Source organism: Miniopterus schreibersii (genome assembly GCF_964146895.1).
Source record: "Miniopterus schreibersii genome assembly, chromosome: X".
Taxonomy (NCBI): domain Eukaryota; kingdom Metazoa; phylum Chordata; class Mammalia; order Chiroptera; family Miniopteridae; genus Miniopterus; species Miniopterus schreibersii.
Genome location: NC_138104.1, coordinates 99,839,119 through 99,851,711, shown reverse-complemented (window position 1 = coordinate 99,851,711; position 12,593 = coordinate 99,839,119). Strand labels below are relative to the sequence as shown.

Genomic DNA, 12,593 nt, shown 5'->3' with positions numbered 1-12,593 from the left:
TTTCAGGTGGACAGCACAGCGGTTAGACCATTATGTACTTTACGAAGTGTTCCCCCTGTTACTTCAAGATCCCACCTGGCACCGTATATAGTTATTTGCACAGCAGAGGAAACCATCAACAAAGTGAAAAGACAGCCTACTGAATGGGAGAACATATTTGCCAATATCCAAAAATTACAAAGAACTCAAACAAATTGACACAAAATACCAAACAGTCCAATTAAAAAATTGGTACTTCTCCGAAGAGGACATACAGGTGGCAATACACATATAAAAGATACTCAACGTCACCAATCGTCAGAGAAATGCATATTCAGACCACAATGAGATATCACCTCGCACCTGTCAGAATGGCTCCATCAATAAATCAGCAAATGAATGTTAGCAAGAATGTGGTGAAAAGGGAAGCCTCGTGCAGTGTTGGTGGGAATGCAGATTAGTGCAGCCACTGTGGAAAACAGTATGGAGTTTCCTCAAAAAGTTAAAAGCGGAACTGTCCTATGATCCAGTGATTCCACTTCTGGGTACTTATCAAAAAAACCCCAAAACAATAATTTGAATGAATATATGCACCCCTAGTTCACGAAGCATTATTTATAATAGCCAAGCTATGGAAGCAACCCAAGTGCCCATCAACAGACGAGTGGATAAAAAAGTGGTGGTACATATATGCAATGGAATATTACTTGGCCATAAAAAAGAATGAAATCTTCCCATTTGTGACAACATTGACGGACCTAGAGGGTATTATGCTAAGTGAAATAAGTCAGATAGAGAATGATAAATACCATATGATTTCACTTATATGTGGAATCTAAAGAATAGAATGAATGAACAAGCAAAATTAAAACAGACTCATAGATACAGAGAACAGACTGATGGTAACCAGAAGGGAGGGGGGTTGGGAGACTGGGAGGAATAGGTGAAGGGGTTAAGAAGTACAAATTGGTAGTTACAGAACAGTGACAGAAATGTAAAGTACAGCATAGGAAATACAGCCAATGATATTAGAATAACAATATAATTTTAAATGAAAGATTTATGCAAATCCAAAAGTAAGATTTTATTATTTTTGACATTTATTACTATTAATGTAAAATATGCTCCAGAAATATTGCACTAAATGGAACCTTATAAAAACATCCAAAGGGATATCTGCTCAGGCAAATTTCTCTCCAAAAGACTCCTATTGTGCTAAAGTCTCTAAAAATTTTTGCTTAGAATTAAGATTTTCACCCCCTGAAATTGAAAAAAATATAATATCCAGTGTTAATGCAGATGCAGAGAAAGATACACTTTTATATATCATTTGAGAGGTTTTAAATGGGTACAGGAATCCTTCCAGAGAGCACTTTCACAGTGACTCCAAACTCCCTCCACTGCTGATGTCCTCTGACCCAGTAATGCCAGAGAAACCAGCAGAAGAACCCCCCCACCTCACCTGTGAGAATAGTAAATAACTGTTTTAAGCCACTACTGAGTAGTTTGCTACTCATTAATAAATAACTGAACATTATATATTTTTTGAGGCATCTCTTAGGTTTATCTGATTTAGAATAAAACAATAAGTAAGCCCATAATGATTGGATACTTTAAAAAAAGCCTTTACAATTTTTTAAAAACTTCACCCATATTCTAATAATATAGCATATTTATAAATATGTGATAAAATAATGTTATATTTATATGCTTTTACTAATATAAATCCCTTTAATTAGCAATCATTATAATGTTATTAGTACCAGAAGAGTTATCACTGGATTCAATAAAAATGAATAATGAATTCTTTTATTTTCCATGCAGTTAAATTTATTTCTCCTTCTGCCTCCAACTTTAAAAAATTAAAAGGGAATTTAGGGTAGATGTTTTCTGCAAAAGTTTTCCACCAAGTGGATGATTTAATCATTTCTTCATGTTTAAAAAAATATGTTTAAGTATTCCTAGGCCTACATTTATTTATATATCACCACCTTTCCTATCCATAACACAATTTTCTGTCAAAATTTGCTAATGTGAACTCAGTTGGAAATCAAAGAGTGAGCCTAAAAAGGCTTCTGCTAATTCAAATTTTAAACATGTCATAAACCACATACACTAAAGATCAGTGCTTTAACTTTAACACAGACCCTCACTCAATTCCCACTTACTCTTGCTTTATACACAATGCTAACGATTAGTCTCTGCGGCTATCAGATCTATAAGACATTCAAAGCTAGAAGACAGAAAAGTACTTCTGGATAGCAATACAAGAAAATAGACAGCTTAACATCAGTGGTGGAAATGAAAAAAAAAACACAAAAAACACCTATATAAAACAGGCACAGAAGCTTAAAAATTAGTCTAGGTCCACTTACATCATACTTTATAGCTCACAACAATAACTGATACACATACTGATGTCCCAAGGTCATGAATAAGTGAAATTGTGCATGACAGAATCTAAGGCCACAGGAAAGGGGCATGTTTCTCTCTGAAAAGATTTCTTTTTCTTTTTTTCAATATCATGTTTAAGTGACTAAAAACTCAACTTAAAAAAAAGCAGTTAATTTAAAAAGGTTTATTTCCTAAGGGCGTTGGAATGGTGAAATTTTAGTGTGAATCAATAGACACGTGAAAGAAAAGCATCTTAGAAAAATAGTTCTGATAATTGGTACTACATTATCTCTAATTTAATCTGAAAGAAGATATCCCTGAGTAGTGTTTTGAGGTGTTTTTTTTGAAAGGGAGACACACTTGAGTTTTAGGGTCAGGAGGCAGAGAAGAGGGTTGGGGGTTTTGAGAGAAGGCAAGAAGAAAGGCTGATCTCCTGTGTCACGGATGCCCTGACTTCTAAGACTGTAAGTTTTTAAGTTGAGGACATGCATCTTTTGTGAGTAACAAACTTGTCCTACAAGTTTATACATTTTAGAATACTAATGTTTTAAAAATTAAAGTTTTGCTCCTTTTGATATTACTCAAATCAAATGATGACTTTCCATTTATAATTAGAACAATAGGATAAAATGACACTTATATTTGGTCTGAAATGAAAAATGATTAAACTGCTGGGTGTTGAGGAGTTCAGGGGTTTGGTTTCTCACTTCAAAAATCTGAAGGATGGTTCAAGCTTCTTTTAATGACTTTTCCACAAAATTAACCTCCGAGCTGCCCCTTCTGCACTAACCTAAACCAGATGTTCTGTGTCTTTTTCTTTTTTAAGTGCATCTTTTCTTTTTCCTTAGCTCACCTTTTTTAGTGAAAGCTGATAATCTTTCTGGATATTTAGTAGAGTGCTGATGTGGTTGAAAGTTCCAGTTGCTGTTATCCTGAAAAATCCTTACCTATGGTGAGTGAGTGACCTTGTGTACCACATCAAATGATGGAAATCATGCAAAAGCAGAAAACAAAAGAACTACTTAAGACATGAGTCCCTGTGTCAGTCTAAGTCAATGCCTTTTTGGGGTTTGATGAAAAGACCCCACACAAAGGTAACAGAGGCCCACTTACTGCTTCATGTATAATTAGCCCAACTAAAATTCATGATCTTTTTGGGCCCAGACCATGTCCATTACTTTACATGCTTTTTGTTTTGTTTTGTTTTGTTTTGTTTTTCCTTTGCTGCACATTCTTAGAGTTCCTGGTTCAGAGTTAGGCCCTTCTGTGTTTACTTAATAATTTATTTTTACAAATTGCTCTTGTTATTCCATAAATCTTATTGCCAAGACACATCTTGGGTTCCACTAATACCAACAATAAATTATCAAAGCCTAGATGAAGGCTCTATGATTCATTTAAGGTGGTGATAACTTCTACACTATGAGTATGTACTCATAGTTTGATTGATTAGACTTTGGGAATGAATCTAAGGGCACGCTTTTGCTTCAAGAACATTTATTATAGTGATATATTATTACCTGAAAAAATTACCAGAAAGAAACTCAGTTGTAGCATGACTTAATTGCATGCAATTGTTCTAACTAGATTTCATTGTTTAAACTTCTTAGGCCAATTGAAAGGCAAAACAATGAACTATTATCAGTTTTTAAAAACTAATGGCTTGTCAATATAGAGACAGACTCAGATAGAGAGCAAGCAGACAGCTCTGGTGTGGGGGGTGTTGGGGAGGTGGAGGGATTGAGCAAAAAGGAAAAAGAGAGAACTCATGGACATGGACAACAGTGTGGTGATAGTGGGGGGGGGGGGAGTTGGAAGAGGGCATAGAGGGATAAATGGTGACAAAAAAAAAAAAAATAGCCCAGCCAGCATGGCTCAGTGGTTGAGCATCAACCTATGGTCCAGGAGATGCCTGGGTTGTGGGCTCGATCCCCAGGATGGGGCATGCAGGAGGTAGCCGATCAATGTTTCTCTCTCATCAGTGTTTCTATCTCTCTGTCCTCCCTTCCTCTCTCTCTCTTAAATCTATAAAACATATCTTACTTTATTTTATTTTTATTGTTGAAAGTATTATAGATGTCCCCCTTTTCCCCCTCCACTCGGCATCCACCCCCAGGCCTTCCCCACGCTGTTGTCTGTGTCCATGGGTTATACATTTATGTGTGTAAGTTCTTTGATTAATCTCTCCCACCCACTCCCCACCCTCGCCTTCCCTCTGAGATTCGTCAGTCTGTTCCATGCCTCTATGTGTCTGGATATATTTTGTTCATCAGTTTATTTTGTTCATTAGATTCCACATATAAATGAGATCATGTGAACATATTTTTAAAAAATAAAATAAAAATAAATTAAAAAAATTTTAAAATAAATGAAACTTAATGGCTTGTTATGAATTTTTACACATAAATAAGCAAAAAAGTTGTCTCTAGCTTTAATAGGGTGTTTTGTTTTATTTTTGTCTTTCAAATATTAATCTGTATTAATTTAATGAATTTCCCATGAATGGTACCAGTTAAAGAGTACCGTTTCTCTCAAGTATGGTTTTTATGGCATGCCATGAGGAACTGATTGTCTACCTTGACAAACAAGTAAGTTTGCTAATCAATGAGGCTTCAGACCTTCTCAATATACTAGTATAAACATGAGGCTGAAGGTGAGATCAAGCCTTCATATCAAAGCCCTGTGCCCCGATCATGGAGCCATCCTGGCAGAGTGCCAACTGTGAGCCAAAGCAGCACAGGGAGCCTTAGCTCTTAAAACAGAGGCTGCTCCAGGGTGACCAGTCCAGTCCAGCCTCTGTTTCAACAGCCAAGGCGCCCTGTACTGCTTTGATTCATAGTTGGTACTCTAAAAAAGTTAAGGCCATTTTGAAGCCATTGTTGGGGTTTGGGCTTCCCCTAAGAAGTCCAAGGGTGTGGCTTAAAGACTCTTACAGTATCTAGCATAAACCAAGCCCCTTGCAGTTGCTACCTGCCATGGAAGACTTCAGAGTAATGGTCACAAAAGAGAAGCTGCCCTATGAGTGCTAGAAGGAAGCCAGGGAGTGTATCAACTCCTCATTCTTGACCGTAAGTCAGTACAAATGGGATTAGGGGGAGCACTAGGAAGTCACATCTTCCTTCTTTATCTAATGCTCAGGCTAAGTCTAGTTCCAAGTGAAGATAACCTTGGCCTGGAGCCTGAGTGAATCAAGGTCCGTTAGGGCCTTTCTCTTGCTGTAGAAACTGTTATGTGTCCTAAACCTTAGGGCCTAAGGCATGAATCCTCATTAGGTAACATGTATCTGGCATGACTATTGGGTAAATTAGGTGTTTAGATCAGTGAACTTTCCAGCTACCATTCCTGGGTACCCACTATGTACTATACCAAAGATCAGCAATCTTTTCCTCATAAAGAGCCAGAGAGTAAATATTTTAGGCTTTGTGGGCTACCTGGTCTCTGTAGCAACCATTCAACTCTACCACTGTGCTGTGAAAGCATCCATAGACACATGGCAATGAATGGGTGTGGCTGCCGTCTGATACCACTTAATTTACAAAAATGGGTTTGAATTTGGCCTATTGAATATAACTTATCGACCCCTGTGCTAGATCTGGAGTCAACTCTTGACATAAGTAATCGCACATATTCTTTCTAACCACACCACGCACTCGGTGTCATTATTTCATTTGCAGACAAAGAAACTGAAGCTCAGAGAGGTTGAGAAACTTGTCCAAAGTCACACTGCTAACAAGTGGTAAAGCCAAGATTCGCACCTCTTCTCTGTTGTAATCTAAGGAGGACTTCCTACTTTTCATGAATATAAACAACACACACCCATTTAAATGTTAATTTTCTTAAAAAATAAAATGTTGCATAGAAATCTTTGTAATGTGTTGATGGCTCAGACTATGTGTATACACAGCAATAATTACACAAGTGCATATAACAGAATGATGCCCCCCGAGCCAGGAGCGCTGCTGATCAATAAACTGATGGTTTCTGCCGATTCTTTTGTACCCCGGCTGCCTTCCATCCTTCTGGCTCCCCTCAGTACTTCTTTCTAGTGTTCCATTTCAGCTTCCAAATCCTTAACATTTGCAATGTGCCCTCTGCTATGGTATAGAAAGAATTGAGGTTATCGAGTTAAACCAGATAATGCTACAAACTAATCTGCTATCAGTAGGTTCTGGCCTATGTATAGCTTCCATGCTTCTTTCCTGCATTGGGTTGATATAAATAGAATAGCAATTTTTGTAGGTCAAAAGTGGCAGTTTCGTACAGTTCAACCTAATAATAGTGTAGACACTGAGATATGCATTTCATCTGGTGCTCATGAGTTTTTCTTCTATTTACTTCACAGTTCATGGCGGTGTTACAGATGATTAAGGCAGCAGTTGGTAAGCTGCCAGAAAGTGGACTGAGAGAATATTTCCTCAAATCCATTGCATTCTACAATGCCAGGTTCAGAGGGCCAGAAATCAGTGAAATCGCCTCCCTACCAGTTACGTTCACACTGAAATTGTTTGTATTCCTACTTTTCAAAATTCACCTTTTCAGGATCTTTTGAAAAATTGTCTCTTCAATTCTCTTTATTAGAATGATGCAAAGCAGTCAGATTGGCTTCATAGGCTCACAAGATAGTGGGTGAGCGAATCACCCAAGGGAATGAAATAGACAAGGGAAAAAACTTGGCAACCTGGGGAGGTGGGAAACTCCTAATATTCCTAAATATCAGAAACTTTACTTAAAAAGAAGGGCTTCAACACAAAAGGAATACGAAATGCATCATATGTTCCTCTCAGTTCAAAATGGGGACAACTTCCAAAGGGCCCTCTGTGAGTATGTGTGCACATTGATGTTTATACGCCTAGAGGGCAATATATTTTCACTTACACTAAAAATAAAATAAGCTAATTGTATAGAGAAAGTTAAGAGACAAGGAAGATGTGTTGTCTCCAGATTCAATTTTCTAGGGATAAACAATAGGGACATAGATGATTCCTGGAGATGAGCAATCAGTATTGATAAAACCTTAAAATAAGCCAACAGAAACAACAGAAGTTAATGAAAGGGGTTGATAAACGTGTAGCATACTATTTTTGCCCATGGAAGAGAAAATTTTCTAGCTACACTGGAGATTCAGGCATTTTCCTGGAAACTACTAGCAAGTACAAGTTAAGAAAAATTAAAGATTTTAAATATTTACCTTGTTCTCCACCTGGACACTGTCACCTTCCCCCAGCACTGCTGTGTGATGAGGTTCAATTTTTTGTTGTGCGTCATCAGGCCCTAAAAAAAGGTGACCCACTAAATGTCATACTCATCACAGTGCATTTATCACATGGTTACAAATCTGGTTAAGTACATAGCACCATAATATTCATTTAACTTCAGAAATAACAGGCTTAGTTATCTTCTTAAATATCTTGGTTGATTAGTTGTACAATTATTAAAGTCTGAAACTGGCCGGTTTCCATTGTAGAAGAGAACAGGGAGGTGAATCTTACATTGTGTTTCCATTTATACCTTTTATATCATACCTAATAGTTCAATTAATAAGTAAACCCTTGACATTACATGCTAAGAAGGGTTGTTTCCTTGAGTAAATCATAAACCTCATAAGATTAAGCATATTTAGGAAAATGAGTAAATGCATCATGAATTTCAACAAGTATTTATAGAACACCTATAATTGCTAGTACTGAGAAAATACACATAAATGCAAAGCATATTTCTTGTATACAAATAATTCAAAATCTCATTGGGAGAAACTAAATAATATTCACAAAATAATCAGAGCATAATTCAGTTGAAATAGAAGTTGAATAGCTAGTGAACTATGAATGAGGCCCAGTGCTAAAAGCTGTGAGGGGGATCATCAGGATGGGTACATTACTATCCCTTCTATACTGAGACTCACAGATGAAATAATACAAATGAAATTGTGTCTTAAAGGCAACAATAAATAAGCAAAGTTCAATGAGAGAACAGAGACGGTAAGGCTTAATTCAGGTCTAGGGACCCTATGAGTTTGTTGTGGAGGAGTTAAGACTTGAAATGGTCAAATCTGTATCTTGGAGAAATAACTCTTGGAGCAGAGCATAGAATAAGTTGAAGGGGGTAAGACTGAAGTTAGGATAGCCTATTTATTATAACAGTCTAAGTGAAAGTGAATTACAGTCTGAACTGAGAGAGTCAGCACATAAAGATGGGGATGGATTTGAGAGGTAGAGCTGAGAGAGAATCTAAAGGATTTGGCTACAGTGAGAGAGAGAGAGGAGTCTAATATGATTCTCACTAGGAGCAAAATAATGCAGTGACCTGAAGATTATCACAGTGGTTCTTCAAGAGGAGGCTAGAGAACGGAGAAGCCAAAGCACGATAGAACAGCCACGTGAGTGGACAACAGGGAGAAGATTCTAAGCAGGGTGAGAAGCCCGTAAAGATGTGTAGGAGGATACATCCGCAGGACAGTAATAATCAGTAGGGAAGTGTTTATGGACGTAAAGACAGCAGCTTGGGGAGTTATTATATGAACAGAAACATAATTTGTGAATTTTGTGAATACTGCTTGGAGTCCAAATATAGCTATCTTTTCTAGAGAAGTCCTCCACTTTGCAGATAACTTATATGAAGTAATAAGGTTCATTGTGATGCTCACAAACATGAAATAGGATTCTAACAGGGCAGGAGTTCTTAACCTAAAGTCAATGTGTTCCCAAGGGGTCTGTGGATAGAATTCAGAGCAATCATGAACTTGGATGGGAGAAAAATTACATCTTTATTTTCACTAACCCCTAACTGAAATGTAACGTTTCCTTCAGTTACGAATGTAGCCAACAAAGCACAGTAGTACTAGCTGGACCAATGACTTTATCTCCAGTAGAAACCACAGATGTTTTCATATCATATTACAGTGCTAAAGATATCTCAAAATATAGTTTATGTTAATCACTAATTAGAATTCAGAGTAAAGCGGCTGCTGGATCATGTTATTTCAAATGCCATTAGAGAAGCACACATATAACTATATCTCAAACTTGTTCTTTTAACATTTTTTTATTGTTCAAAATATTACAGATGTCCCAGTGATCCCACTTCTAGGAATATATCCTAAGAATCCTGAAACACTAATCAGAAAGAATCTATGCAACCCTATGTTCATAGCAACACAATTTACAGTAGCTAAGATCTGAAAACAGCCCAAGTGCCCATCAGTAGATGAGTGGATAAGAAGCTGTGGCACATTCACACCATGGAATACTACGCAGCTGTAAAGAAGAAGGATCTCGTACCCTTTGGGACAGTATGGATGGACCTGGAGAATATTATGCTAAGTGAAATAAGCCAGGCAGCTAAAGACAAATATCACATGATCTCTCTCACTTTTATGTGGAATATTTTAACATTTTAATAACTTCACTGAGTTAAAAAATATATATTGTTCACAAGTGGGGCCTTGGCAAATGTCAAAGTGTCAATGGCACAAAAATGATTAAGAACCTCTGTCCCAGAGGCAGGGGTGTGCTAGTTAATGTTTAAAACTAGCTTTTGAAGACAAGGGGGAGAACAAACCTGATTTGTAGTGTGTGCAAATTTCCGTGGTGTGAATGCTCCCATTCTGGCCAATTTCAAGCTATGGATGTGAGGTCAGGGAAGAGGTGTACAACCAGCTCCTGCAAGCTGGCAGGAGCCAGTCCCAGCGCACCACTAAAGGTTGCTTTGCCATCCAAGATTTAGGTCAACAAATGCCATGGAAGTGAATGATAGAACTCTGTTGATTTTCTACTCATGCAAGGGTTTGGCAATAAAAGAGATTTCTGGAAACCTAAGAATCATCTCACTTAAAGTCGGGTAATATTTTTAACTGTGATATGGAGCAGCATTTTATTAAGTGTGCTTTACTGAGATTCACTGGGAGCAATGAACCATGTCTTTACCTTCAATTAATTAATACATAACACCCATTACTCACATGGTCTACTCCTGGCCCCTCATTTTATCATGCAGAACAGTTCCTGATACATAGACCCAAACAATTTTATAGCCCCTTCACTATATTTTAATGGAGTGAGCTGGCAAGAGACAGCTCTCAAAAAGAACGGTGGACTGGGATTTCTCTGCATCTCCTATCAGGGTCTTGCTTGACTATGGTGTTCATTGGTCTGTGAGGAAATCTTTATTTAGAAACAAAGAGTTCATGTTTCCCTAAGAGCTTTCATTCTAACTTTACATGAAATGCCATTTCTGCTCACTGTCCTTGCTGATCCAGGAGAGGAAGCACAGTGTTGATTCTGAAGAGTCCATTGGAAATGCTCCCCACGAAGGGAGACCTTTCTTACAGACAGTACTGGAGTCAGGTTTCCAGGTTAATCATTCTAAGTGTATCTTAGCTGCTGTATTCTTTTATGAAATATTTATCACAAAAAGCAAAGACTGATTCTATCTTAATGTAATTTCTATGCTATTTAACATATCTGGTTATCTCCTGAGAATGAAATAAGTCTCAAAGAAAATATAGTTTATTGTTTCTGACTACTTTCAATTATAAATAGAGCCAAATCAGATAATAAATAGTTTCCATTGAAAAGCTTTGCCAAGAATGTTAAATCTAATAGTGCAGTTAAGGAAAATTTAACTGAAAACAATTGAATTACAAATATTTTTGTTTGCCTAAAAAGTCATAAAAGGGCAAAATACTTTAAGACATATTTTAAAGTTAGTGCTGTATCTACAGTGTGTGATGAATTGCTGTGCAGCTCCCCCTCCCGCCCCCCCATGCCAGCTTTTTCTTTTTCTTCTCTTTGTAAGAACTGCTGTCCCATTTACTCTATTCCACACGCTCTGGTACTTCCATCATAGATTTTGACAGCATCAATTTTATACATACGGTTGCAGCCTTATCAAATTCAATCAAGATCATTAACTGAGAAAGACAAACTGTCTTAAACATTTTATTTTAAATTAAAGTGTAACTATGCCTTCATTCGGCAATTTTTAGAAATAAAGCCAAGGCAGGTCTGCTGATTGGATTGAAGCACTGCCTTTCCTTATAAAGCATGCACATAATGGGCCACTGAAATTCTTCTAGATTATTACAGCCCCCCCCCAACCTATTAATGTCATCTCTCCCATACTAATTCAAGACTTTTCTTTAATAATTCATGTTTGCAAAGCAATTGACTTAGTTGTTTTAGAAAAACGAACTCTCTTTTCATACTACTTCATTAATTAACCTGCATAACTGCAATTATTGGTGCAACTGGCATAAACAGATTTGAGAGCAATCATAACTGCCGAGTTCACTTGGATTTGGCTGGAGGGAGTAGCAAGGGGCAGGTAGCCAGGGGAGTTGATCATCCTGGTGTTCAGGCACCCCACTCAAGGTATTCACCGTGGAATGAAGCACACAGGCTAGTCCAGTTCATTTTGGGTACATGGAAGTCAATTTGGAGGGCTTCTTGTGTGTTTCCTCATCTTTATTGAGATCCAGGAGGCGTGTCAAACTTCTTAACACTACCCAGAACCAGAAGCAAAGAACCGAGCGCAAACTAAGCATGAATAATTACTCATTTAAATAAGTTTGAAACATTTCACTACCCATTAAGCCAGTTAGATGTCAGTTCAGTAACCATAGACAAATATTTTTAGATTTCTAAATATATTTTCTAAGCCCCAACAGTATAGTTGATAATGGTCCTTCTAGGGGACTGGCATCCAGGTGGATAGACAATCCCAAGCTTCAGGGATACAGGATCTAAACTTTTCTATCCTTTTGATTCCCATGTTAATGTGTAATATCATTTTCACCACAGCTACAAGGTAGGGGTTCAGTGCTAGTACCCTTGGGATATATTGCTTTTCTGAGCGTATACTTTTTATTTTCTTTAGAGTTTAAAAATCATATACTGCAAAGATTTCAGCTGAGGGCTGGTCAAAGGACTTGCTGCCTCAGTAGAAGACTGTATCAAAGGTATTTCTCTCTCTCCTGTACAATTTTTAAAGCTACTATTTAACCATCAACTTAGAAGACTTGAAAAAAACAAGCCATGTATCAAAAATTAGGAAGATCACAGAGGAGCATAAGACATCTCAAATGTATACTTTTTAAAATAAAAAAGTATTAATTCTGCTCAACTTATTTTACTTCTGTTAACTCCTCTTCTTCAGGATTTCCTTAGAAGGAAATTCCATGGCTTCACCATACTTGCCTTGAAGTTTAAAATATCAGATTAACT

General features: G+C 37.3%; 1 protein-coding gene across 2 annotated transcripts in view; it reads right to left on the bottom strand.

Moving 5' to 3' along the window:
- PIR (pirin) overlaps positions 1 to 12,593 on the bottom strand; it is an 83,890-nt gene that overhangs the window by 5,107 nt on the left and 66,190 nt on the right. For both annotated transcript variants that reach the window (XM_081126071.1, XM_081126072.1), the window contains exon 8: positions 7,562 to 7,644. In XM_081126071.1, the coding sequence (XP_080982197.1) occupies positions 7,562 to 7,644 (83 nt within the window). The remainder of the gene's footprint in view (positions 1 to 7,561; positions 7,645 to 12,593) is intronic.